The following is a 23604-nucleotide window of genomic DNA, read 5'->3' on the forward strand; positions in this document are numbered from 1 at the left end:
GTGGAGGACAGTGGTCACCCCTGAGGAGTGTGAGGAAACAGCCACGGGGGAGGCTCTGGGCGGCAGGAATGCTGTTTCTTACTCTGATTCTACTTTGTGAAAAATTAATGGAGCTTTAAACTTAGAAACATCCCTGTTTGTTTCCTATCTTAAACGTTAAATGCTTTTTTTTTATGTTTTTTTTTTAAATATATTTTATTGATTTTTTACAGAGAGGAAGGGAGAGGGATAGAGAGCTAGAAACGTCGATGAGAGAGAAACATCGACCAGCTGCCTCTTGCACACCCCCTACCAGGGATGTGCCCGCAACCAACGCACATGCCCTTGCCGGAAATCGAACCTAGGACCCTTCAGTCTGCAGACCGACGCTCTACCACTGAGCCAAACCAGCTTCGGCTTAAATGTTAAATGCTTTTTAAAAAATATATATTTTTTTATTGATTTCAGAGAGGGAGAGGGAGAAATAGAAACATCAATGGTGAGAGAGAATCACTGATTGGCTGCCTCCTGCACACCCCCTATTGGGGATCAAGCCCACAACCCAGGCACGTGCCCTGACCCGGAATCAAACCATGACCTTCTGACTCATGGGTCGACACTCAACCACTGAGCCATGCCAGTCAGGCAATGTTAAACATTTTTAATGAGTAAACACACATACAATGACAATCAACTCAGCTCTGTTTATAACAAAACATTATTAACATCCTATGTGTTTCAAGAAGGAAATGGGTGAATATATCATGTAACCATTTAAGTGAAGATTATTTATTTATTTTACTATATTATTTACTATATTATTAAATGAAAAATGCAACAAAAATGGGATTCTATAAAAAGAATCTCAAAGAAAAATTATTCAACTGTAATAATATTATTTTTTAAATATATATTTTTATTTCAGAGAGGAAGGGGGAGAAAGAAGCAGAAACATCAAGGATGAGAGGGAATCATTGATTGGCTGCCTCCTACACATTGGACCAAGCCCACAACCCAGGCATGTGCCCTTGACCAAAATCGAACCTGGGACCCTTCAGTCCACAGGCTGACACGTATCCATCGAGCCAAACTAGCCAGGGTTGAATCATATTATTAAAAATAACAGTATATGGTTATTTTCAATGTCTTGTAGAATAAAGCAAAACAAGTTAATAAAAAGACCCTTTTAAATCAAGAGACCAACTATAAAGAATATTTATGAATCTGTCAAAAAAAACAGACTGTTCAAACGTAAAATTTTTACATATGTAGTGCTTTTTCCCAAAACTAGTTCATGCATATAGAAAAAATACAGAGATATATGATGTTTGGGATTTGCTCCACTGTAAGGGTGAGGTAATAGTGGGCTTGAGGCAAATGGCAACGTCAGGAGACAGGTATATGGAAGTTTGTTATGCCATTTTCAATGTGTGCTTATCTTAATTTCTAACTGAATTTCAATAATTAGTTATTACTTGTGTAATATTTTTAAATAGAAAAGGAGAAAAGAACAGTCCAAAAACACTACTGAAACTAATTCAAAATTATTCTAATAGTTTTAAAGCATGCCATGGCCTAGCACAGGATCACAGGAAAACATGTGGCTAGTGAACAGCAAAATTCACCATAAAAGGAGCTTACTGTTTCATCAAGTAAATGGGTGAGTGGGATGGTGATGCTTTATTCCATCTTAAGTTTCACATGATTAGGACCACTGGAGTTGGTTATGAAAGTTTCTGTGCACCAGTGATGTCACTCAATGAGACTAGAAAGGACAGACAGATAAGACCATGGCTGGTTCTATTGTTTCACTCTTCAAATAGTACTCCAGTGTGAGAAGCTTTCACCGTGTGCTCCTAATATGCTACAGTGGCAAGAAGAGATAACTTTTTCTATGAGAAATCCAATCCGTTTCAAGTTTGCCTCCCAATCTGCCTCTAATGCAGGTTTACTAGTAAAATTGAATCCACATCTTTCTCACAAGAATTGAACTGAGAATTTATCATCAATCCCATGCTTTTCTAGAAATCATAGGAAAACTTAATCTTACATTATCCTCGGTCCAGAAAAAAATAGCTAAAAGGGTTGCACGGTGGAATTTGTTTTTCTGCATTCAGTAATATTTTAGCATATAACGTTAAAATCTTGAGGCCTGAAATAAAAATATTGAGCTCAATGGGGATGGAATTATATTTAGAGCCTCAGCTGGGACAAACTGTATTTTAAATGTAGGTTAGCAGGCCACCAGCTTGGCACTGAATGAGAAGCTCCACAGTGAAGGCTGAAATCAACCATAACGTGAAAGTTAACTCTTGGCAACAAGTGCTTCACTCTAAGCACTTATCACTCATTATCTCATGTAATAAAATATACACAATTAAACACTTGCACCCAACTTAAAAAGTTAAATATAAAGCTATTCACAAAGAAGTGGACAGAAGAAGCAACTATTTCCCAGTGTAAGCAACTATGTGATATATCTCTATATACTAGGGGTGTCGAACTCAATCAGAGAAGGGGCCAAAATCTAAAATCCAGCCTAACTCGTGGGCCGAATGGTTTACTGAGCAGTCATAAACTGTCATTGTGATGGAAACGCAGCAGAGTGCAGTGATGACAGCGCCGTGTGGGCCACATTGCAAGGCCTGGCGGGACGGATTTGGCCCGCGGGCCTTGTGTTTGACACATGTGCTATATACAATAGTCTACATTCATGGAATCAGAGGACAAACAGAGCTGGAGAGAAATAAAAAAAAAAAAAAAAAAAAAAAACACAGGCACATTTGCTCTCAAGATGCTGCAATTTAAGACCAAATAAGTAAATTGCCCCAAATCAGCCAATCAATTCACGTTGCAACTAAACTTGGAGCTCTTGTCTTACTCCCTATTAAGTGCACCACACCCAGTAAACTCAGGAAAAGCACTCTTGTAGCTGAACTCAAAGCCCTCTATCTCCTCCTTTCCTTTCTATATCAACAACAACAACCAGTTCTCAAAACTTGAAATTACATTAAAAGTACAGAAAACCTTGCAAAGCTCATTAAGCTTAGCATAAACCAAAGGACACTCATCTAGTTGGCACAAAGTTCACAGGTGTGTTCTAGCTGCCGGCAGCTACTCTAGGCTGAGGCTGCAGGCAGAACAGCAGGGAGAAGGCAGGTGCTTGCTGCCTGATAACTCAAAGTTCCTGAGCAACTAAGGCTAAAGCCCACTCTCACAGCTCTTTCAGCCCGAGGCCCTGGCAAGCATTTCTGAAGGCCCTGAATTATTTGTGTGAATTCACATTCAATCCCATCCTCCCCGCAGACCCTAATCCAGGAGAACAAAAACACTGACTAGTGTACCATTTCAAAAGTAAACTTCAGAGAAAACTTCCGTTGAAAACCTACATTACACTTTAAGGTGTGGTTAGGAGCACCAATCATTCAGTTTTTGCCATTCCCAGCCCTGTGAGCCTGATGAGTTTCTTGCCTTTCCACACTACCGTTTCCACAAAATGGAAAAATAAGAATATAGTAGCCACCCCCCCCCCTTATTGGTAGTTTTAGTTTTGCAGCTTCAGTTATCCACATTCAACCATAGTCCAAAAATATCACATGGAACTTCCAGAAATAAATAATTCACAGGTTTTAAAATGCGTGCCGTTCTGAGTGTGATGGAATCTCATGCCATCCCGCACGGTCCCGTGATTCATCCCTTTGTCCAGCATAACGACACCACTTTTACATAAGTTTTACTGCAGCCTATTGGTTACAGTTGTTCTGTTTTATTATTAGTTATTGTGGTTAACCTCTTACTGGGCCTAATTGATAAATGAATGTACCATGTGTATGCACAGGAACAAGCACAGCAAATGTAGGGTTTGGTACTATGTGCAGTTTCAGGCATCCACTGAGGACGTTGGAGCATAACCCCACAGAAAAGGGGCACTACATTAATAAACAGTTCTAACAAACAATGATTAAAGATTAAGGAGTTAAATGTGTAAGGTGATTTGAACACAAAGTGCTATGTATTAAACATTATAATTGTGAAGTCAATAAGATTAATTTACATTTGTTAAATGCATTCAAACCAAGAAGTACAGTAGGTGAGCATGAAAACAAACATTTGATTCCTTGCAGGCACTTTTTAAAAAGTGTATTTTTCTATCTAGTTGCCTGTCCAAAAACCTGTGAATATAAATGTATGGGGGACATCTGAGTGAGAAGGGGGGAAGGTCAAAGAGAGGAAGCAGCTGGAGCCTAAACGCCAGCCCGCTCTCCTCGTCAGAAATGACCCTGTCCCCAGGGCCAAAGCAGGCTGCAATCGGCTGCTGTGTCACTGCACTCTCACCACTCAGCTGGACTCAGGCAGGCAGAGCCAGCAAAGTAACTTTTTCCAACCACTTAAGACTTTACTAAACTCAATGTAGTATAATTTCTTAAGTTGTAAAAGTTCAGAGGCCAGATCTGTCTAGTATACCAATGTACATCTCGATGGAAATACAAGTTAATTTCTGAGACAAATACACTGAACAGCACATAGAACATGATGGCTACGTGAGAATGTGGAGGCTGGTCTATGATATCAAAGCCTCCTTTACCCCCACTTCTCAGACATACTGTAAATAAATGAATATTAAGAAAAAAACAGCCTGTGTTTTTATTTCTAAAAAAAGCTGAAAGGTTGCTACTCAGTGGATGGGGTTAAGACTATGATGAGAGAAATCTGGAAATGTGGGTATTACAATCACTTGTTCTGCGACCACATGACAGTCACATATTCACACGTACTCTTAGGAACAAAGGTCCACCGAAAGGCAGAGTGGGATGCCAGAGAGGACGCTGCCAGCTGTGCAGCCCCGGCAGCCCTTCATCCCTCAGAGCCTGCCCTCGCTCAGCTGTATAAAGTGGGAACCGCCACCGCCCGCTCTGCACAGGGTTTGTGAGGGTGAGATGGCCTATGTGATAGCACCTAGTTTAGTGCCCCCCACAGAGTAGGTGTTGAATAAATGGTAACTGTGAAGATATACAAATTAGTCAATAGCTATAATATAACCTACGAATTAAATAGCTAATACGCCTTAACTGCGAGTGTCCTATGAGAAGAGCCTTGACTGGACCTGCTGAGCCAGTGGTTCTCAAAGGTTAGCACATCAGAATCACCTGGACAGCAAGGGGAACACACTGCTGTGCCCCACCCCAGTTTCTGATGCAGCAGGTCAGGAGTGGGCCCCAGAATCTGCATTCCCACAAATGCTGAGCAGATGCTGCTGCTGGTGCAGGGCTGCACGTAAAACAACCACTGCTGTGAAGGAAGAGAGGAGAGGCGCTCGATGGTTTCTGTAAATGTAGGAAGTCAAATATTTAGGCAATAGTAGAGGCGAGGCTGTGGGGTGGCACTTGAGAGCCCAAATCAAGCGGACACACAAAACAGGTGTGCAGGGGCAACTAGGTCTCAGCTTGGCCATCTTGATCACCACAGAAATAGGGGCAGAGAGCTTTTGAAGAGGCCACTGGTTGGCTAGCATGCTTATCACACTCAGCTTGGGTTTGATGGTTTTAGAAGAGTGAGACTTACAAATCCTGGGAGAGTTAGTCACGTGGTAAAAATGGCATTGCAGCAGAAATGGGACCATAGGTAAGGCCAGACTGAGAGGTATGGAAATGGGGGGGAAAGAGCAAAAGCAGTGAAAGACCATCGTTATTCTGATGCAGGTGATCCCAAAACTCCCTCTATCACTATAGCCAAAAGCTTTCTTTCTGCAATATGATGGCCCACACAGGGAGTCCACTGGACAGGAGAAACACAACCACCTGAGATTCAAGCCATCACTAAACTCTTCTCCTTATGAACTGGCTTTAGTAGGCATTAGTCAAGGGAGTGGAGGCCTCAAACATGAGTCATTCAATAAGTGAGAGAAATCATTTCTTTAGTTTTATATAATGTATTAAACATGTTTCTTAAGTTAACGAGCTAACATTGCCTCGTTATTATTAATCTTATCAATATTTACCAAATAAAAATTCTACAAAATCTGTTTCAAAACAATGTATAATTTACCAGTAGATTGCATTTCACCCACTTTTTAAGTCAACATTGATAAAACATAACCACAACTTACACTGAAAAATACACTGGATGTAGCCCCACTGTTCTCCACCACTCGGAGTCCAGCAGAAAACTGCAGACAAATTATCCCTCCTATAAGACATAGAGATCAAGAAATAGCAAGAAATCCTAATTGTTTGATCCAAAAAAAAGGAGGAGACTGATGTTTCTCAATGGTTAGAGTGTCAGCCCATGCACCAAAAGAGTCTTGGGTTCAATTCCCAGTATCTAGGCTGCATCTGTGGCCCTAGTTGGGGTGCAGTCCTGGTTGGGGTGTGGCCCTGGTAGGAGTGCATGCAGGAGGCAGCCAATCAATATGTTTCTCTCACATCAATGTTTCCATTACTTTCTCCCTCCTCCCTCCCTTCCTCCTTCTCTCTCTTCCATTCTCTCTAAAAATCAATAGAAAAAATATCCTCAGGAGAGGATTAACAAAACAAATATAGCTTGTGCGTGTGTGGTGTGTGTGTAAGTGGTTTGAAACCTCATCTCACATCTTATACCAGAATAATCTCAGCAGTATCAAAGAGATACCAAATGTAAATAATGAAACTCAAAAATACCAAGAAACCATGAGAATGTTTAAAAATATAGTTAGGAGATGGGTACAGACCGCTGTACCAATTTTTCGGTAATTTCCAAATCTGCTGCTGTACCTAAATTTCAGTACTTTGCCTAGACCTATTTTCTACAATGTCTCCAAGTTCCATCTTATTCTAACCACTTGTTTGCATGTAACTAACATTTTTCTATATCATGTTGATTTTTTCTCTTTAATGCTCAGGAGCCCAGGTATAGGGGACAGTTAGGTTCAGGGACTCAGGTCTGGTAGGATTAAGTATGACCCAAAATCCATAGCCATGCGAAAAAATTAATACATTTTTCTATTAAAAAAATAAAACGAAATTTCTACCTAGAAATAAATGCCACAAGCAAAACCATAAGTCAACTGACAAATGGAACCAAATGTCTGCATGTCTGCAACTCAGACTAAGATTAAGGGCTAATCCACATAAAAAAGAACTCCTACAGGTCAACAGAAAATAAATAAATAACCAAAATCCTAGCAGAAAATGGGTACAAGGACATGGACAACTCACAGGAAAGAGAATACAAATGGCTCTTAAGTATATGAAATGATGCTTATCTCATAGAATGAGAAACACAAGTGATGGTGTTATATCATATCTCATCTGTCAGTCTGGCAAAGATTAAATAACATCACACTATGCCAGAAGTATAGATTGGTACAAGCTGTGGAAGGCAATCTGTGTCTATCAAAACCACAAATACACATGTTCTTTAACCCAGCAATTCCTACTCACAGGAATTTAGTCCTCAGATATACTAGCAACATGGCAAAATGATACTTGACCAAGGCTATGTATTGCAGCATAGTTTGTAGAGCCACACAGTGGACTAGAGACAACTTCAATGTCCATCAAAGAGAGACTGTGGTACATTTGTACAATGGGACATTGTGCTGCCATCAACCAAATAAAGAAGCTCTTTACACATTGACAAAGAATAATCTCCAAAATACATTTTACAAAACAACAACAATAAAAAAGTTATGAAAAAAATGCAGATGCTAAAATCTGCATTTAACGGAGAAGATTATATCTGTGATTTTGTAAAACTACAGGCCATGTCTGGAAATATATACAAGACTTAACTCTAGTTACTTCTGAGGGAGACAGTGGATCTAGGGGACAGGATGAGACATTACTGAATGACCTTTGAATTTTGAACCAGGTGGATTTATCACCTATTTAAGAAATCAAATATACCTCTGAGAAGTCATAATACCTATGTCCTAAATGAAGATTTCTCACTAAGTTAGTCAGATAAATTCCTATCACTATTCACTTAACAGTATTTACTGAGTTCCACTACATGTGCGAAGCACTGTGTAGGCACTAGGGTATTAGCAATGCAGACAGAGCCCCCTCCTGCCATGGACTGTAGGAGGGTACAGCCAGTCATCGATAATCAGTGTGTATTAGAGAGTGATGAGGACTACGAAGAAATGCCAGTCAGGAAGGGAGCTGAGGGGCTGAGGTATGGGTGATGGTAATGCTTTCCTGGGTCGGGCAAAAGAAAGCTTCTTTGGCAGGCTCACACTTGGGCAGAGAAGTGAAGAAGTGAGGGAGCCAGCCTGTGGCCAGGATTCCATTTAGAGGTAAGAGCACACACAATGGCTCAGAGGGCTGAATGTGTTCACAGTGTGCTAGCAAATCACTCCCGGTGTTTGGGGAGAAAGAAGGTGCCGTTCATAATAAGGAAATTAGATCTTATTCTCAGGATGTGAAGAAACATCAGAAAGTTTTAAGCAGTGGACAAACACGATTTGACCTGTACTGTTTAAAACACATGTGTCAAACACAAGGCCCTCGGGCCAAATCCGTCCCGCCAGGCCTTGCAATGTGGCCCGCATCGTGCTGTCATCACTGCACTCCGCTGCATTTCCATCACAATGACAGTTTATGACTGTTCAGTAAACCATTCGGCCCGCGATTTAGGCTGGATTTTAGATTTTGGCCCCTTCTCTGATTGAGTTCGACACCCCTAGTTTAAAAGATCACTGCTGCCATCAGAAAACTGTTAGAGGCAAGGGGAGAAGCGGGAGCCCATCTGGAGACCACTGGGATGATCCAAGTGAGAGATAATGCTTCCTTAAACTGAGGAGGCGAAGGTGAAGGTAGAGGTGATCAGGTTCTGTGTGTGTGTATATTTTTTTAAGGAGTGTATATATTTATTATTATTTCAGAGAGGAAGGAAGAGGAATAGAGAGACAGAAACATTGATGAGAGAGAATCATTGATCGGCTGCCTCCTGCACACCCCCTACTAGGGACTGAACTTACAACCTGGACATATGCCCTTGACCAGAATCAAACCTGGGACCCTTGAGTCTGCAGGCCGATGCTCTATCCACTGAGCCAAACCAGCTATGGCATGGTTCTGGTTCTATTTTAAGGCAGACCCAACAGGCTTTACTGAAGAACTGGAAGTAGACTAAGAAAAGAAGGGAAAAAAAACCTTACAGGTGACTCCAAAATATTTAGTCCAAGGAATTTTCTACAATGATCTAATAGGTTCATTAAAACAAACAAAAAATCACACCTTCATATAAAGCTCAACTACTCTAAAATAGGTTATGAACACCATCAGCAAAAGCAATGCTTATTTAGATACTAAATTAGGAAGCTGCAGAGGATTTTAAAGTTGAAAAAGAACACATACGTGGCTTTATTCTCTAAATACTTATGAGCATCTACATGGTACCAGGCATAGTATTAGAGACTGGAAACCTAAATTATTTTACAATATATAACAAGCACCAAAAAAGCTTTGGCAGGCAAAACACAAACAGCTGTGGGAGACGAGAATTTTTTTCCTTAGTTGAAGTTTAACATACCCTAAAATTTTAACTTTAAGGGAGGGGGAGGGGGTCATTCCCTTTCACTTTCTACACCAAACTTATTAGTGATTTGAATAATTACAAGACTTTCCTTCTAAGACAACCTATTTCTTAGCTTTCTTTCATGCACCTCCCTGTTGCCGGTGCTACAGTAAGATGTAGGTGTGGTAGATATATATGGGACATGGGGTAAGAGAGGAGTAAGGTACAGATGAATGGGGCTCACATAACAAACAGCTTTTGTTTTTTAAGTACGTTATCTTAAGACAGAGATGAGAAAGATCAGAGACTGATTCCTTGAAATATTTAATCCAATATCAAGTATATTCAAGACAATATACTTATCATAGTAATCTAGCCACATCAATAAACAAGTGACAGTCACTTATACATTTATCCATTCATTCAAATATTTATAGAATGCTATAATAATTAAAGGCACTAAGCAAGACATAAGGAATTCAGCAAAGATCAGATAAAACCAGCTCTCCTTTGTTTGCAATCTAGTTTAGGGGGTGGGGAGAAAAGGAACTTGGAATTTCAAATTCAAATTATTTTATTATTGTCATGACATGTGCTAGAGAGATGACCTGGTAGAATCTAACAGGAGACATGACCTAGCGTAGGGGTCAGGATAAAAGGCTTGGACAAAAATGACATGAACTAAGATTTAAAGAAGTAGGAATTAAACAGGTGAAGGGATAGGGAATGGAAGTACATTCCAGGCAAAGGAAACAGCACATCAGAAGAATCTATGGCAAGAAGGGTAAGGCTTGTTAGAAGAATTAAAAGAAAGACAGTGAGAAAGATACAGTCAAGGGGAGAGAGGATAATAAGGTAAGAAGTGCCAGCTCATGCAGGGCCTAGCTGTCCATGTTAATATTTTTGGTTTTAATACTAAAAGCAACAAGAACCATTGAAAGATGTTAAGCCTGGGAGTGACAACTAGATTCCCATTTTTAAAGATCACTCTGGCCACTATATAGAGAGTAAATCAGAGGGCAGCAAAAGCAAAGCGGACCAGTCAGAAGGCTGTGTAGTGTCCAGGCAACATGAGTGAAAACGGTGAATACAAAAGTAGATCTACTTTGGAGGAATTTCTGATGGAGTGAAAGTAGGTAGAGGAGGGAGGGAAAAAGTGCGTGTCATGAATAACAATGAAATAGAAAACATTTAAGAGGACCAGAAAGACAGATCAAAAACAAAACTGCATAAATATGTTGAAAATGAAGGATAGAAAGACATTCTATGCAAATGATAACAAAAATAAGCTGATTTTCCAATCTTCAAAGTAAAATTTTGGGCAAAAGCAGAGATAATGAAAAAAAATACAGTATAGCAACATGAAGAACAATCTACAAAGAGTAATGATTCTGAATTTAAATATAAAGCAAAAAGTGACAAAGAGAAATGGACAAGTCCAGAATCAGTGAGGCACTGAACAGACCTATCCAGAACTGATAAAGCAGCCACAAAAACTATAAGGCTATGGACAATGTGAAGAGCATTCAAAACTTGATCAAACACACATACATAGATGTTACCCTGAGCCTGACAAACAGAGCATACATTCTTTTAAAAATACATGAACATTTTGCCCAGCCAGTATGGTGCATTGGTTGAGGGTCAATCTCTGAACCAGGAGGTCACAGTTTCTGCCTTGGTTGCCAGTGGGGATAATGCAGGAGGCAGCCACTCAACGATTCTCTCTCATCATTGATGTCTTTATCTCTATCTCTCTCTTCCTTCCTCTCTGAAATCAATTTATATATATATAAAATTTTTAATATACATATATATATATATATATATGTATATTAAAAATTTTAAGAAGATGGTGACAGAGCTTGGCTGGAGCACATGTAGTGACACTTTTAATTGCCCTAGTAATGGATTCCTGTTTTCAAGGAAATATCCACTGGATTAATTTATTGCAATACCTTTCTCTTTTCTGGGGGTAGAAGGGAAGTCATAAACAGTTTTAGGAACAAAAGATACAGATACAGCCCTGACTGGTTTGGTTCAGTGGATAGAGAGAGCTTTGGCCTGCCGACTCAAGGGTCCCAGATTCAATTCTGGTCAAGGGCATGTACCTTGGTTGTAGGCACATCCCCAGTAGGTGTGCAGGAGGTAGCTGATCGATGTTTCTAACTATCCCTCTCCCTTCCTCTCTGTAAAAAAAATCAATAAAATAAAAAAATTAAGAAAAGATACAGATACAGTAGAGACTTATAATGGGAGTGACAAAGCGAAACAGGACTGTTTTAAGAAAATCCAGAAAAAACTAGGGAAAGAAAAAGAACTGGCAGAGTAGTAAATGGCCAGAAAGATGTGGACCAGATACCCAACCAGTGTGGCTTAGTGATTGAGCATTGACCTATAAACCAGAAGGTCGAAGTTCGATTCCTGGTCAGGGCACTTGCCCAGGTTGTAGGCTTGATCCCCAGTGTAGGGTGTGCAGGAGACAGTTGATCAGTGATTCTCTCACATCATTGAAGTTTCTACCTCTACCTTCCTCTTCTTTCCTCTGTGAAATCAATAAAAATAAATTTAAAATATATTTTTTTTTAAAAATAAAGATGTGGACCAGAAAGGTAAAAGCTGAGATTAAGAGTCACGACAAGGAATGTTTCAGTAAAGAGGTGATGATCAGCGGTGTTAAGGAAGTGTGGGCTGCACAGTGGCCAAAGGATTTGGCAGCATGAAGCTGAGCAGCCAGGATCCTGGAGAAATAGAGCAGTGGGAGCCAAGGTCACACTGGAACAGAGGACAACTGTTTCTATCCAAATTAGCAATGCTGGAGCTGAAGCCACTGTAGCTGATGATGATACCCAGAGTGTCGCCACAGGAAAGAGCCAGAGGGGGACTAGGAGAGATCACAAACAAAAGCCAGGTGCTTGACAGGTTGTATGGTGGACATGACACCATGCAGGGAGACAGCAGAACTCCAGTGGAAAGGAAGGCTGTGAGGCAGACACCAGAGTCTTCAATGAGCAGAGGAGTATACAGAAGTCAGTATACAGTCACGAGGAAGGAAGAAAAGCAGCATGAGTCCATGGGCGGAGGCTCCAAAGGACACCAGGGGAGTGGCAATGGACCTGGGCCTGGTCCAGGCTACACTTGCACTCGAGCGGCGGGACTCTGTGAAGCTTTTCCAGCTCAAACCTGTACCCCACTCCCTAAGCTCAATGGGAAAGCAAAATGCCACATCAGGGAAAGCCCTGAGCATAACACCCCCATTTTTTAATTAGCTGAGCTAGTGATGCCCTTAATTTTGCTACTAAGCGTACACCTATTCCAAAATTCAGAGTGGGGGACGGGGAGCATGGTAAGGAAGTGTGCAATTCCTATAATTAAGTGGGAAGAAGGGACACTTTTTCCAGGACATCAGGATAAGGATGAATGTATTAATAGCTTCCAAAGTCAGTGGCAGGGGATCAAAACACTAGACACGGCCTCCTCCTGGGACAACCCACAACTCTAAATAGCACAAGACTTGAGGCTGTGAAGAATGTCTCAGAACAGGTTTGGCTCAATGGACAGAGCTCTGATCTGCAGACTGAAGGGTCCCATGTTCAATTCCAGTCAAGGACACATACCTGGTTTGCAGGCTCAATCCCCAGTCAGGAGGCAGCCAATCAATGATTCTCTCTCATCATTGCTGTTTCTCTCTCTCTCCCTCTCTGAAATCAATATAAAATATATTTTTTAAAAGATTCACAAGGTAATGGGGAAGACAGAGTCAAACAAAAAAATTCCAAAACTGAAAAGTTGGAAGGGCACTGATAATAGTCAAACAGCAAGAGCAAAGAGAAGAGGTTTACAAATGCTGCCTAGGCCAGGCTCAACATGCCAACTCGAATGCGCTCTATTTCCCCTCTTTAATGCTGCATCTCACCATAAGCTAGCTCCCCTTAACGAAATAACTGTCTATTATGTCTGAGTCCCCCGTACCCAAACCAGTATGAGATCCTCAGTGTAGTCTGCAACTCTTGGGTCCCTATCCAGTGCCTATCTATACATATATTCTTCTGTCTGGTATCTACTCACTGCTCCAGAGAGGGCTCCAGACCAATCAGGGGACTGGATAATCTAATCCCCCTTGCTAAAGGTCCATCAACCAGTGCACAACAGCACTTTCTTGGCTACAGGAATGGGCGGGTAATCCAATCTGGGCAATGCATCAAACGAGGTTTGCTGGGGACTTCTGTGCAACAATCTTCCTTATTCTGCTGAGAAAGTGACAAGAAACACTGTTCACTCTCATTCTGGATACTGGCTCTCGTTCTGCTGCATGCCTACCTCCATTCTGCCAACACACAGTGGGAAACAAAATCAAGCGAATCTCAGCAAACAGAGCTGGAACTCCAATCAAACCATGCCTAAAGCCCACATTACCTCTGGAACTTTCAATGATATAAACCAATGCATACCCCTTAAAGTGTAAACCAGTTTGAGTTGGCTTCCCTGTTATATACAAACCAAAACATCCCTAACATAATATATTTGAGGAATGCTAAACCATGAAGACCATTAGTTAATCAATGACCACCAACTTTTTCACAGCACATGCTAATGTTCATCTCTCGCTTCCAAAAAAGGTCCGTTAAACCTAATTCTCAAATATTAAAATGTAAATCTTTCCTGTAATTTAGACTCTGGAGAATGTCAAGTGGTTAAAACCTAAATATTTAAAACTATGGGTCAAAATTATCTATAAATCTATATATATAAAAGCCTAAGCAACTGTCCAACCGTTCAACCAGTAGCTATGACGCACACTGACCACCAGGGGGCAGATGTTCAACGCACAGGAATGGAAACATGGAACAGACTAATAAATCTCAAAGGGAAGGGGGGAGAGGGGAGGGCAGGAAGAGATTAACCAAATATATGATACACATACTAGGGGCCCCATGCACAGATTCATGCACCGGTGGGGTCCCTCGGCCTGGCCTGCAGGGATCGGGCCAAAACCGGCAGTCCAACATCTCCTGAAGGGTCTGGAATTGCGAGAGGGCGCAGGCCAGGCCGAGAGACCCCACCAGTGCACAAATCCATGCACTGGGCTTCTAGTTTTATAAAAGAAAACTTATAAATTTATAAATTTAACTAAAAAAAAAAAAAAGAAAATTCTTCATGGCAAAAATACACCATACATACACACACACACACACACACACACACACACACATACCCTAAGCAAAGTTTTAAGACAGAAAACAAAACTGGGAAGAAAAAAATCTGTAATTCATATCTCAAAGAGCTAATCTCCCTAATACATAAAGAGCTCCTTTTTAAAATTAGGGTATTATGCAATCCAATAGGAAAATGGGCAAGTGATATAAAACAGAGAGTTCACAGAAGAAGAAATACATTTCACTCTTAATGTATAGAAAGATGCTCAATCTCTTTTGTTACAAGGGAAAAACAAACAAAAACAACACTAATTTCTCACCGATCAGATCAAATGCAAAAGTCTGACAACACACTGTTGGTGAGGCTGTGGTGACACAGATGCTCTGTCCAAATATACACTAGCACAACCTCTCTCTATGGAGAGTAATGTGATGATGTCTATCAAAAATACTTATGACCTAGCAGTACCCTGTATCCAGCAGCACCTCAACCTCTTCTAGAAATGTATCCTATAGGAAAAAAAAAATACATCCTATAGATCAGTGTTTTTCAACCTTTTTTGGGCAAAGGCACACTTGTTTCATGAAAAAAATCACGAGGCACACCACCATTAGAAAATGTTAAAAAATTTAACTCTGTGCCTATATTGACTATATATTGTATAAAGTAATTCTCTTGAATAGGAATCAAATAAACACAAAGAAAGTATTTTATAATTACTTTATTATGAAATATTAAGTAAACAAAATAGTGAAAAATTATAAAATTCTTGTCTTGTCTGCACCTACGGCACACCAGGCAACATCTCGCGGCACACTAGTGTGCCGCGGAACAGCGGTTGAAAAACGCTGCTATAGATATACCTGCATCTGTGCACACGACTATACATGCCAAGTTATTTACTACTATAGGCCCGATGCACAAAGATTTGTGTAAGAATGGGCCTTCCTTCCCCTGGCTGCTGGCACTGCCTTTGCACTGGTGGGACCTGCCTTTCCGCCTTCCTATACTGCCCAGAGTCCCCCGACGCAGCTGGAGTGGTGCAGAATGCCTGTGTCCCGCCCCACCCCTGGCCACTTGGTGCCTATGTATGCAAATTAACCTGCTATATTTGTTGGGTTAATTTGCATATTCATTCCTGATTGGTTGGTGGGTGTCACAAAGGTATGGTCAATTAGTGTGTTACTCTTTTATTAGTGTAGATAGCACCATGTGTATTTAAGAGTCATCTGGTTAAATAACATGACACATTCACAGTATGGATTATAAAGCAAGTGTGTAGAAGCTCTCCACTAACTAATATGGAAATATCTCCAATCTATATCAGTAAGCAGAAAAAAATAAGGTGCAAAATACCTTTCATAGTATGCTCCTTCAGTGCCTTCTACCTTGTAACAATTATCAGTACAAAAACACAAGCTCCTTACAGACTTTAAATCACCTTCAAGTTAACAGCAGACAGCAGTACCTTGTACATAACTTGATGAATGTACATAACTCCAATGTACAAAACTTGATGAATGAGATGTATAAAAAAAAAAAAAAAAAAAAAAAAAAAGACATACCTTATACTCTAGTATCGAAAACAGATGCCAAATGTTTACAGGATAAGGTAACTTGTCACTGATAGTCTCAGACCACTTAAAATGTTCTCAAAGTTAAAACTGAAAATGTCTACTAATTAAAGTTATTTCTATTTTTGATGTCCACTCCTAAATAACCAAATAAGTCCACATTTCATATTTCTGCACGAACTAATCTCATTAAATATAAATAAAACCAGTGTGGCTTAGTTGGTTGTGCATCGTCCTATATACCAAAAGATTTCAAGTTCAATTCCAGGTTGAGGTTCATAAGGGAGGCACCTGATAAATGTTTCTCTCTCACATCAATGTCTCTCTGTCTCTCTCACTTTCTCTCTCTCAAGGCAATAAAAACATATTATCCCAGCTGGCGGGCTTAGTGGTTGAGCACTGACCTATGAACCAGGAGGTCACGGTTCAATTCCCATACAGGGCACATGCCCAGGTAGCAGGCTCAATCCCAGTGAGGGGCATGCAAGAGGCAGCGGATCAATGATTCTCTCTCATCACCGATGTTTCCATCTCTCTCTCTCCCTTTTTCTCTGAAATCAATAAAAATATGTTTTAAAAATGTTAAATATAAATATGTAAATTAAGTTGTTCTCTAAGACATCAAATACCAGATTACAAAAATCTCCACTTTTATTTTTTATTTTTTTAATATATATTTTATTGATTTTTTTACAGAGAGGAAGAGAGAAGGATAGAGAGTTAGAAACATCGATGAGAGAGAATCATCGATCAGCTGCCTCTTGCACACCCCCTACTGGGGATGTGCTGCAACCAAGGTACATGCCCTTGACCAGAATCGAACCCAGGACCTTTCAGTCCGCAGGCTGACACTCTATCCACTGAGCCAAACCGGTTTCAGCTCCACTTTTATTTTTAAAACAAGATTCTTTAGGCATTTGGCCAAACTAGTCAGTGGCAAAATCCACTATGTTTTGATTCTTGCTCAAGTTTTCTACCAGAGCACAATAAACATTAGATTAACTCAATGATAACAACATAGGTGACAAGTTTTTTGAGGGTGGAGAGTGTCTGCACCTAGCATCTAGAACAGTAATTCTATCTGGTAAGCATGCCCCATAAATATTTGCTTAAGGAATGACATTTATGACTATGTCATGGATTTCACTGACATATTTGGGAGGTCCTTGCTAATGCTGATATCCACTCATCATTTTAAAATCTCATCATCATTTTCGGTTTCAAGGTAAAGAAAACCAAGGGATCACATGAGTTTCTCAAACCTGCTGTAAGTGATCAATTAAGATGCTTTCCCCTCAAATAACTAAACCTTTACTACTTCAGAAGTCATTAAGTAGCCCTTAATGGAAAAAAATTCTACATTTCCACTCAATTCTGCATATGCCCTAAGTACAAAATTTCTCCAAGTAAATTTGCTATAAAAAGTTCTAGACTTCTAAGCCTCTTTCAAACTATATAATGGTGAGCACCGAGAAATGAAAATTACAAATGGGGAGAAAAGTATGAAGAACATGACCTTTTCTGGAGCAATCCAGTGTCTAAAACTAGTCAAGGGAGAGGAAAGGGGCTTTAAAAGGCATCCAGTTCACCCTCCCCCACAAAGCATTAATTCCTCAGTCACCAACAGGTGGTCCTGCAGTCTTTGCCAAAGAGAATATTTTCCATACCAAATGATCATTCTCTCCCAACTCAACCCATCACCATCCTGGATAAACTCTGGCTCTAAAAATATTTTAGCTGTTATTAATGGACTCTTCAGACCCCCCAACTCCATCTCAGCATGGTGAGTACAAAGCTTTTTCCAGCATAAAGATGTAGAATCACAATGTGTTCAACTTGCCTTCACTATACTCCACACTTCCCAATTCCCATCTATCAAGTAGGCAATGAATCCATGAAGATATCTTCCCAATAGAAAGATGAATTTATTTTCATTTAAAAAATGACTGCCCTAGCCGAAACTGGTTTGGCTCAGTGGATAGAGCGTCAGCCTGCGTACTGAAAGGTCCCAGGTTTGATTCTGGTTAAGGGCATGCATGTACTTTGGTTGCGGGCACAACCCCAGTAGGGGGTGTGCAGGAGGCAGCTGATTGATGTTTCTCTCTCATCGATATTTCTAGCTCTCTATCCCTCTCCCTTCCTCTCTGTAAAAAATCAATAAAATATATGTATTAAAAAAAAAAATGACTAGCCAGGTAACTCAGTTGGTTAGAGCTAGCCCAAGGTTCCAGGTTTGATCCCAGGTCAGGGCACATACAAGAAGCTACCCAATGTATGCATAAATAAATAGAACAATTAATTAATCCCCCTCTCTCTCAAATCAATAAATATTTTAAAGTGTAAAGAAAATTATTGAGCATAGAATCATACAACTTTAAGAATTGAAAAGGCCTTGCAAGGCATGTAATTCTGTGCCCTATCTATTGTAGAAATTGTTTCAATAACATCTCTGGCAGCACATTTGTGGCCTGGAATCTCAAGGTGGAGGGTAGGGAGCAAAGGGTCTTTGACATGAATGCCAAGTAATTCTGAATATGTATAGCTTTAAAGGGGTGTTTGTTAGTACATAGATATGGTAGGTAACATTGTTTGACAGAAGTAGATCAAAAGTAATCTGTGCCATTACTTCACCATCACTTGCAACACAATTCCCAGTTGTAAGAAAGCTAATTTGTAACCTATTAACAATAATTTCCAATGCCTTTAAAAAGATGTGCACTACTAAAAATAACTATTACTTTTGGGCTCAAAATTGAATAGGTTTTTCAGCTTTTACAGATCTTTTTAAAGTATGACATAGATGGACATGGATGCTTTATTGTCATTTACTCAACAAGTACTCTATGCTGGTCACTCTGCTGGGCCCTAGGGGAACAGAGAAGGCAGAAAAGACATGGTCTCTATTCTAAGGGAGCTTTTGTTTATGGAAAAGATGGTTATCACCCAAAGAATTACAAATTTTAAAAAGTGCTATAAAGGCAAAGTACAGGATGCTCTGAGAACATGTAATAGGGAAAACAGCTGATCTAGCCTGGGACTAGGAAGATTTGCAGAGGGAGTGATGCTTCAGCTGGGAACTGAATGATGGCCATTCACATTTATGTAAAAGCAGGTCTCCATAAAATTAAAGGGCTGGTCCAATAAGCCCAACTACCTTTGGCATCTGTATCCTAAAACAACCTTTTTAAAAAAAAGAAAAGCAAAGTATGCCAGAAAGAGGCTTGAACGCTAGCAGTTCAAAGTTCTTTGGGAGAGGGACACAGTCTTACTCATCCTTGAATCCCCCACATCACCTAGTACCGTGGTCGGCAAACTGCAGCTCGAGAGCCACATGTGGCTCTTTGGCCCCTTGAGTGTGGCTCTTCCACAAAATACTACGGCCTGGGCGAGTCTAGTTTGAAGAAGTGGCATTAGAAGAAGTTTAAGTTTAAAAAATTTGTCTCTCAAAAGAAATTTCAATCGTTGTACTGTTGATATTTGGCTCTGTTGACTAATGAGTTTGCGACCACTGACCTAGTATAATTGTTATCATGGTAGTCTCTCAATCTTTGTTGAAATTATTAGTATCAGTATTAAACCAATGTTTAAATTACCTTGAGTTAAGCAACATAAATTCATAACACTACATCTCTTCACACAAGGAAGCCCATTCCAAACACTTCGATTGTGAAAAGATGCTTTCATCTACCTCAAGGATTGTTTTTAAGAATCAATGAGATAACATACGCCAAAATGCTGGGGTAAATTCTGAAATGCTCAGAGTATAAGGCATCCTTGTCCAAAAGGCTTGATCCGTCTTTTCTCATTAAGGCAGTTCTTTAGATTCAGCTGTTTCCTTTTCCTTACCATGAGAAAACCCTAATTCAGGTCTGCACGTGCTCTCTAGCCTTGGTTTTCTCCGAGGTGAGGCTGCACAAACTCTGAGGTCCCTTTTAACTCTAGAACCTGACCTGCCAATGTTTTAAAAGGGCCAAAATTACAGCTCTCAGCTTACATGTTGTTAGACTGCATCCTCACCCTCTCCATTCCTCATGAGTCCATACTTCCTTTCAGGAAGTTTTTTAAAGAGTCCTATTTTTACTTAGCTTATAAGCAGATTTAAGTTGAATGTCTTCATCCAAATCAGAGCTTCTGAATGATCTGAAAATTTGTTGTGAAACTTTATACGCCCCAAAGGCAAAAAAAAAATAAAAAAAAAAAAAGTCAACATGACCAACTGTCAAAAACTCACAACTCCTAACCCCAAAAAGTAAATTTTGGCCCTGCCAGTGTGGCTCAGTGACTGATTGTCGACTTATGAATTAGGAGGTGTGCAGGAGGCAGCCAATCAATGATTCTCTCATCACTGATGTTTCTATCTCTCCTTCTTCCTTCCTCTATCAAATCAATAAAATAAAATAAAACATTTTTTAAAAAGTAAATTTTGGCCGAAACCGGTTTGGCTCAGTGGATAGAGCGTCGGTCTGTGGACTGAAGGGTCCCAGGTTCGATTCCAGTCGGGGGCATGTACGTTGGTTGCGGGCAAATCCCCAGTAGGTGGTGTGCAGGAGACAGCTGGTCGATGTTTCTCTCTCTTCAACATTTCTAGCTCTCTATCCCTCTCCCTTCCTCTCTGTAAAAAATCAATAAAATATATATTTTTTTTAAAGTAAATTTTGGTTTCTGATTAAGGAACACTATCTGCCCTATTTTAAAATCAGAAAACAGTCACAGAAACTATCACTTATATTCAGAAATAATAAATGCAAACTCATTCATGAAAAAAAAAAATTTAATTATAATGGCTAGACAAAGTTGAAATGTCTACCAAATAATGTAAATGTATTACAAGATATTACCAAATGAAAATGAAATTTTACAAAAAAATTAAAGTGCCCAAATAGGTTATGCAGCTAAAGGCAAATTTACATGTTCAAGATTTTGTCTTATTTAAAATAATGTTTTGGTGTAGTTTTGAAAAGTTCTCCTAGTTTCACCCTTCACTGAATAGTATCCCACTAAGAGAGAACGCTGTTTCCACACTTCTAGGCAAGGAAGCTGCTTTTATGATGAAACAGGGGCTACCTGATCCAGATAAGGTTTCCCACTAGAATGCTTCAGAAATAATATATGTTCAAAGAAAACTTAAAAAAAAAAAAAGGGTAAATCTTTTTTACATTAGTAATTGCTAGAAAACTTAGTTTTTAAGCACTTGCTTATTTTTATATAAATAGGTGTTAACTTAAAATTCTAAACTTATTTCCAGAGAAAAGGCTAATTTGTTCAGTCCTATCCATGTCAAGATAGCAGTGTTCTGTTTGACAGTTACTCTTAATGCTTATTTTAACTCTTTTTCACATCTACTGAGTGTTTCAGGACTTTAAAGTTCATTCCAGCCATGATATTATAAATTAAATGTGTGTATTACACCATTCTCTTTTAAAAGCGGTGCAGATAGGAAAGTTAAATAACTCGTCCAAGGTCACCCAACAAGTAAGTGACAAAGTTGGGGTTAGGACTAAAACTTCTGTTCCTCGACTACTAATGACTTCACACACTCCCGATTCCAAAAGAGAAAAAATACAGTCAAGCGATTTATTGTCAGTCACTTGTAACAACATATCTCAAACACAGCGGTAACTTATAAACTCTTAAAAAAGATTCACCTTGAACAGGTAAGACAACTTGCTACATTTAGACACTGTCATTCCCTACTATCCTAGATATATTAAATCTCAGAGTATATTCACTCTTCGAGATGCACAATTTATTTGCACACTAACCACACATTTATAAGTTAACCGGTCCCCGCCTTTCCCCATGCCTAGGTGCTGTGGGTGTGCTACATTCCTCCGCCTTCCCAGCGTCCAAAGACCACATATCCCTAAAGCAGTTCTCAATGAGGACAAAGTTACGTGGCTAATGAAAGAAAAGCTCTACTAAGTTGCTTCTTTTAAAAGAGATATTTTTAAAGGATGATTGCATGCTTCACGGAATTACTGTTAAGCCGCCCGCCAAGAATGGTTCTTGTAAAGTCGCTTTTAAGGCAGAGGAGCCCTCCCTGTTTGGGACACAGTCTGACTTGTTGGGCGAGGCTGATCCGGGCACGCTCTCACGGAACCCCTGCGGACCAGCTCGGTTCGCCGCAAACGTCAGTTCGACCTCACCCTGGGCTCATGAGCCACCCCAAACTACCAGGGCCCAGCTGACCCTCTTTTAGCAAACCCCCCCCCCCCCCGGAGGAAGGCTCCGCCGGCCGAGACAGTGACAGCGGCCCTCCCCCGGGCGCTTCAGTCAAGAGCGAGCGCTGACACCAGGAGGAGAGACGCCCAGGAAGTGTCAGTGCGGCGGCAGGTGGAGCAGCCCGTCGCGCCGGGACCGAGCGGGTCCCTCCGGACCCAGGCTCCGGTCCTCCGCTCCCTGCCCCGGCCGCCCGTTCTCTAACCCGGAGCGAGACTCCAGCGCTGCCGGGAGGTGAGGCCGAATCAGCCAGCAGCCGGCCACCCCACCTCTTCCGGGGACTCGCAGGCCCGCTCCCGGGCCGTGTCAGAGCCCGGCGGCGCCTGCCGGACCCTGCCCGAGGCGCGGCGGCGGCCCGGGGGCCTCCCGGAAGGGACCCTGCACCCCCGGCCCTCCCGCCGCCCCCGCCCCGCTCTCCGGAGCCCCCCGTCCGCAGGAGCACCCCGGCGGAGTTGCCGGCCCACTCAAAAGTAAGCGCGGCGGTCACCCTGGCCCCCGCGGTCACCGCCCTGCTCCCGGCATCTGCCCACGCCGCCGGCGGCCCCGGTGACGCCCGGGTCGGTACCTTGCGGACCCCCTTGTAGATATAGAAGTAGAGCTCCCGGCCCACATTGAAGCAGAGGCGGTCACCGTTGCCAGACTGATCGTTGAGGTTTACGAAGGAGACGCGGACAGGGTTGGATCCCTGCGAGTTGAAGGGCACCCGGTTGGGCCGGCTGTACTCCGAGTTCGGCAGCAGCTTGTACAGACCTTCCCGGGTGGTGAATTGGGTCTTAATCTCGTTCATCTCCTTCCCTCCTCCCTCCGTCGCCATCTTGGAAAGCAGCGTTCATCCTGCCCTAAGTGCCCGGATCACGCCCACCGCGCAGGCGCCGTCCCGGGCTCGCGCGCTCCCCCCGCCCCTTCCTCCGGGCCCCGCCCACCCCGCGAGCCGGCCCGGCGGAGGCGGGCCCAGGGGCAGGGGCGGGCTTGTTTACGGCGCGACTGCGCAGGCGTGCTCACCTGGCGCGCCGCGCGCCGCGGGGAGCCGCCGGCCCCGCCCCTGGGCGCGGCCTGAGTCGGCCCTTCGGCGGCGCAGGTGAGGCCGGCCCCGCCCGCACCCTCGGCCCTGCGGGTCCCGAGACTCCTGGGGGGACCCGGCTGCTGTAGGCGAGCTCAGGGCGGGCTGGGACCCGAG

General features: G+C 41.7%; 1 protein-coding gene across 15 annotated transcripts in view; it reads right to left on the reverse strand.

Moving 5' to 3' along the window:
- Positions 1 to 23339, reverse strand: part of WDR20 (WD repeat domain 20) — a 51483-nt gene extending 28144 nt beyond the window's left edge. For 2 of the 15 annotated variants that reach the window (XM_036411721.2, XM_036411713.2), the window contains exon 1: positions 22993 to 23325. In XM_036411721.2, the coding sequence (XP_036267614.1) occupies positions 22993 to 23241 (249 nt within the window). In that variant the 5' untranslated portion in view covers positions 23242 to 23325. Of the gene's footprint in view, positions 1 to 22992 lie in introns of all 15 variants that reach the window. The other 13 variants (XR_004983346.2, XM_036411698.2, XM_036411700.2 and 10 more) reach the window with 13 other exon arrangements.
- Positions 23340 to 23604: the final 265 nt, after the last annotated feature.

This window comes from Pipistrellus kuhlii, unplaced genomic scaffold (assembly GCF_014108245.1).
Source record: "Pipistrellus kuhlii isolate mPipKuh1 unplaced genomic scaffold, mPipKuh1.p scaffold_m20_p_41, whole genome shotgun sequence".
NCBI classification, from domain to species: Eukaryota; Metazoa; Chordata; class Mammalia; order Chiroptera; family Vespertilionidae; genus Pipistrellus; species Pipistrellus kuhlii.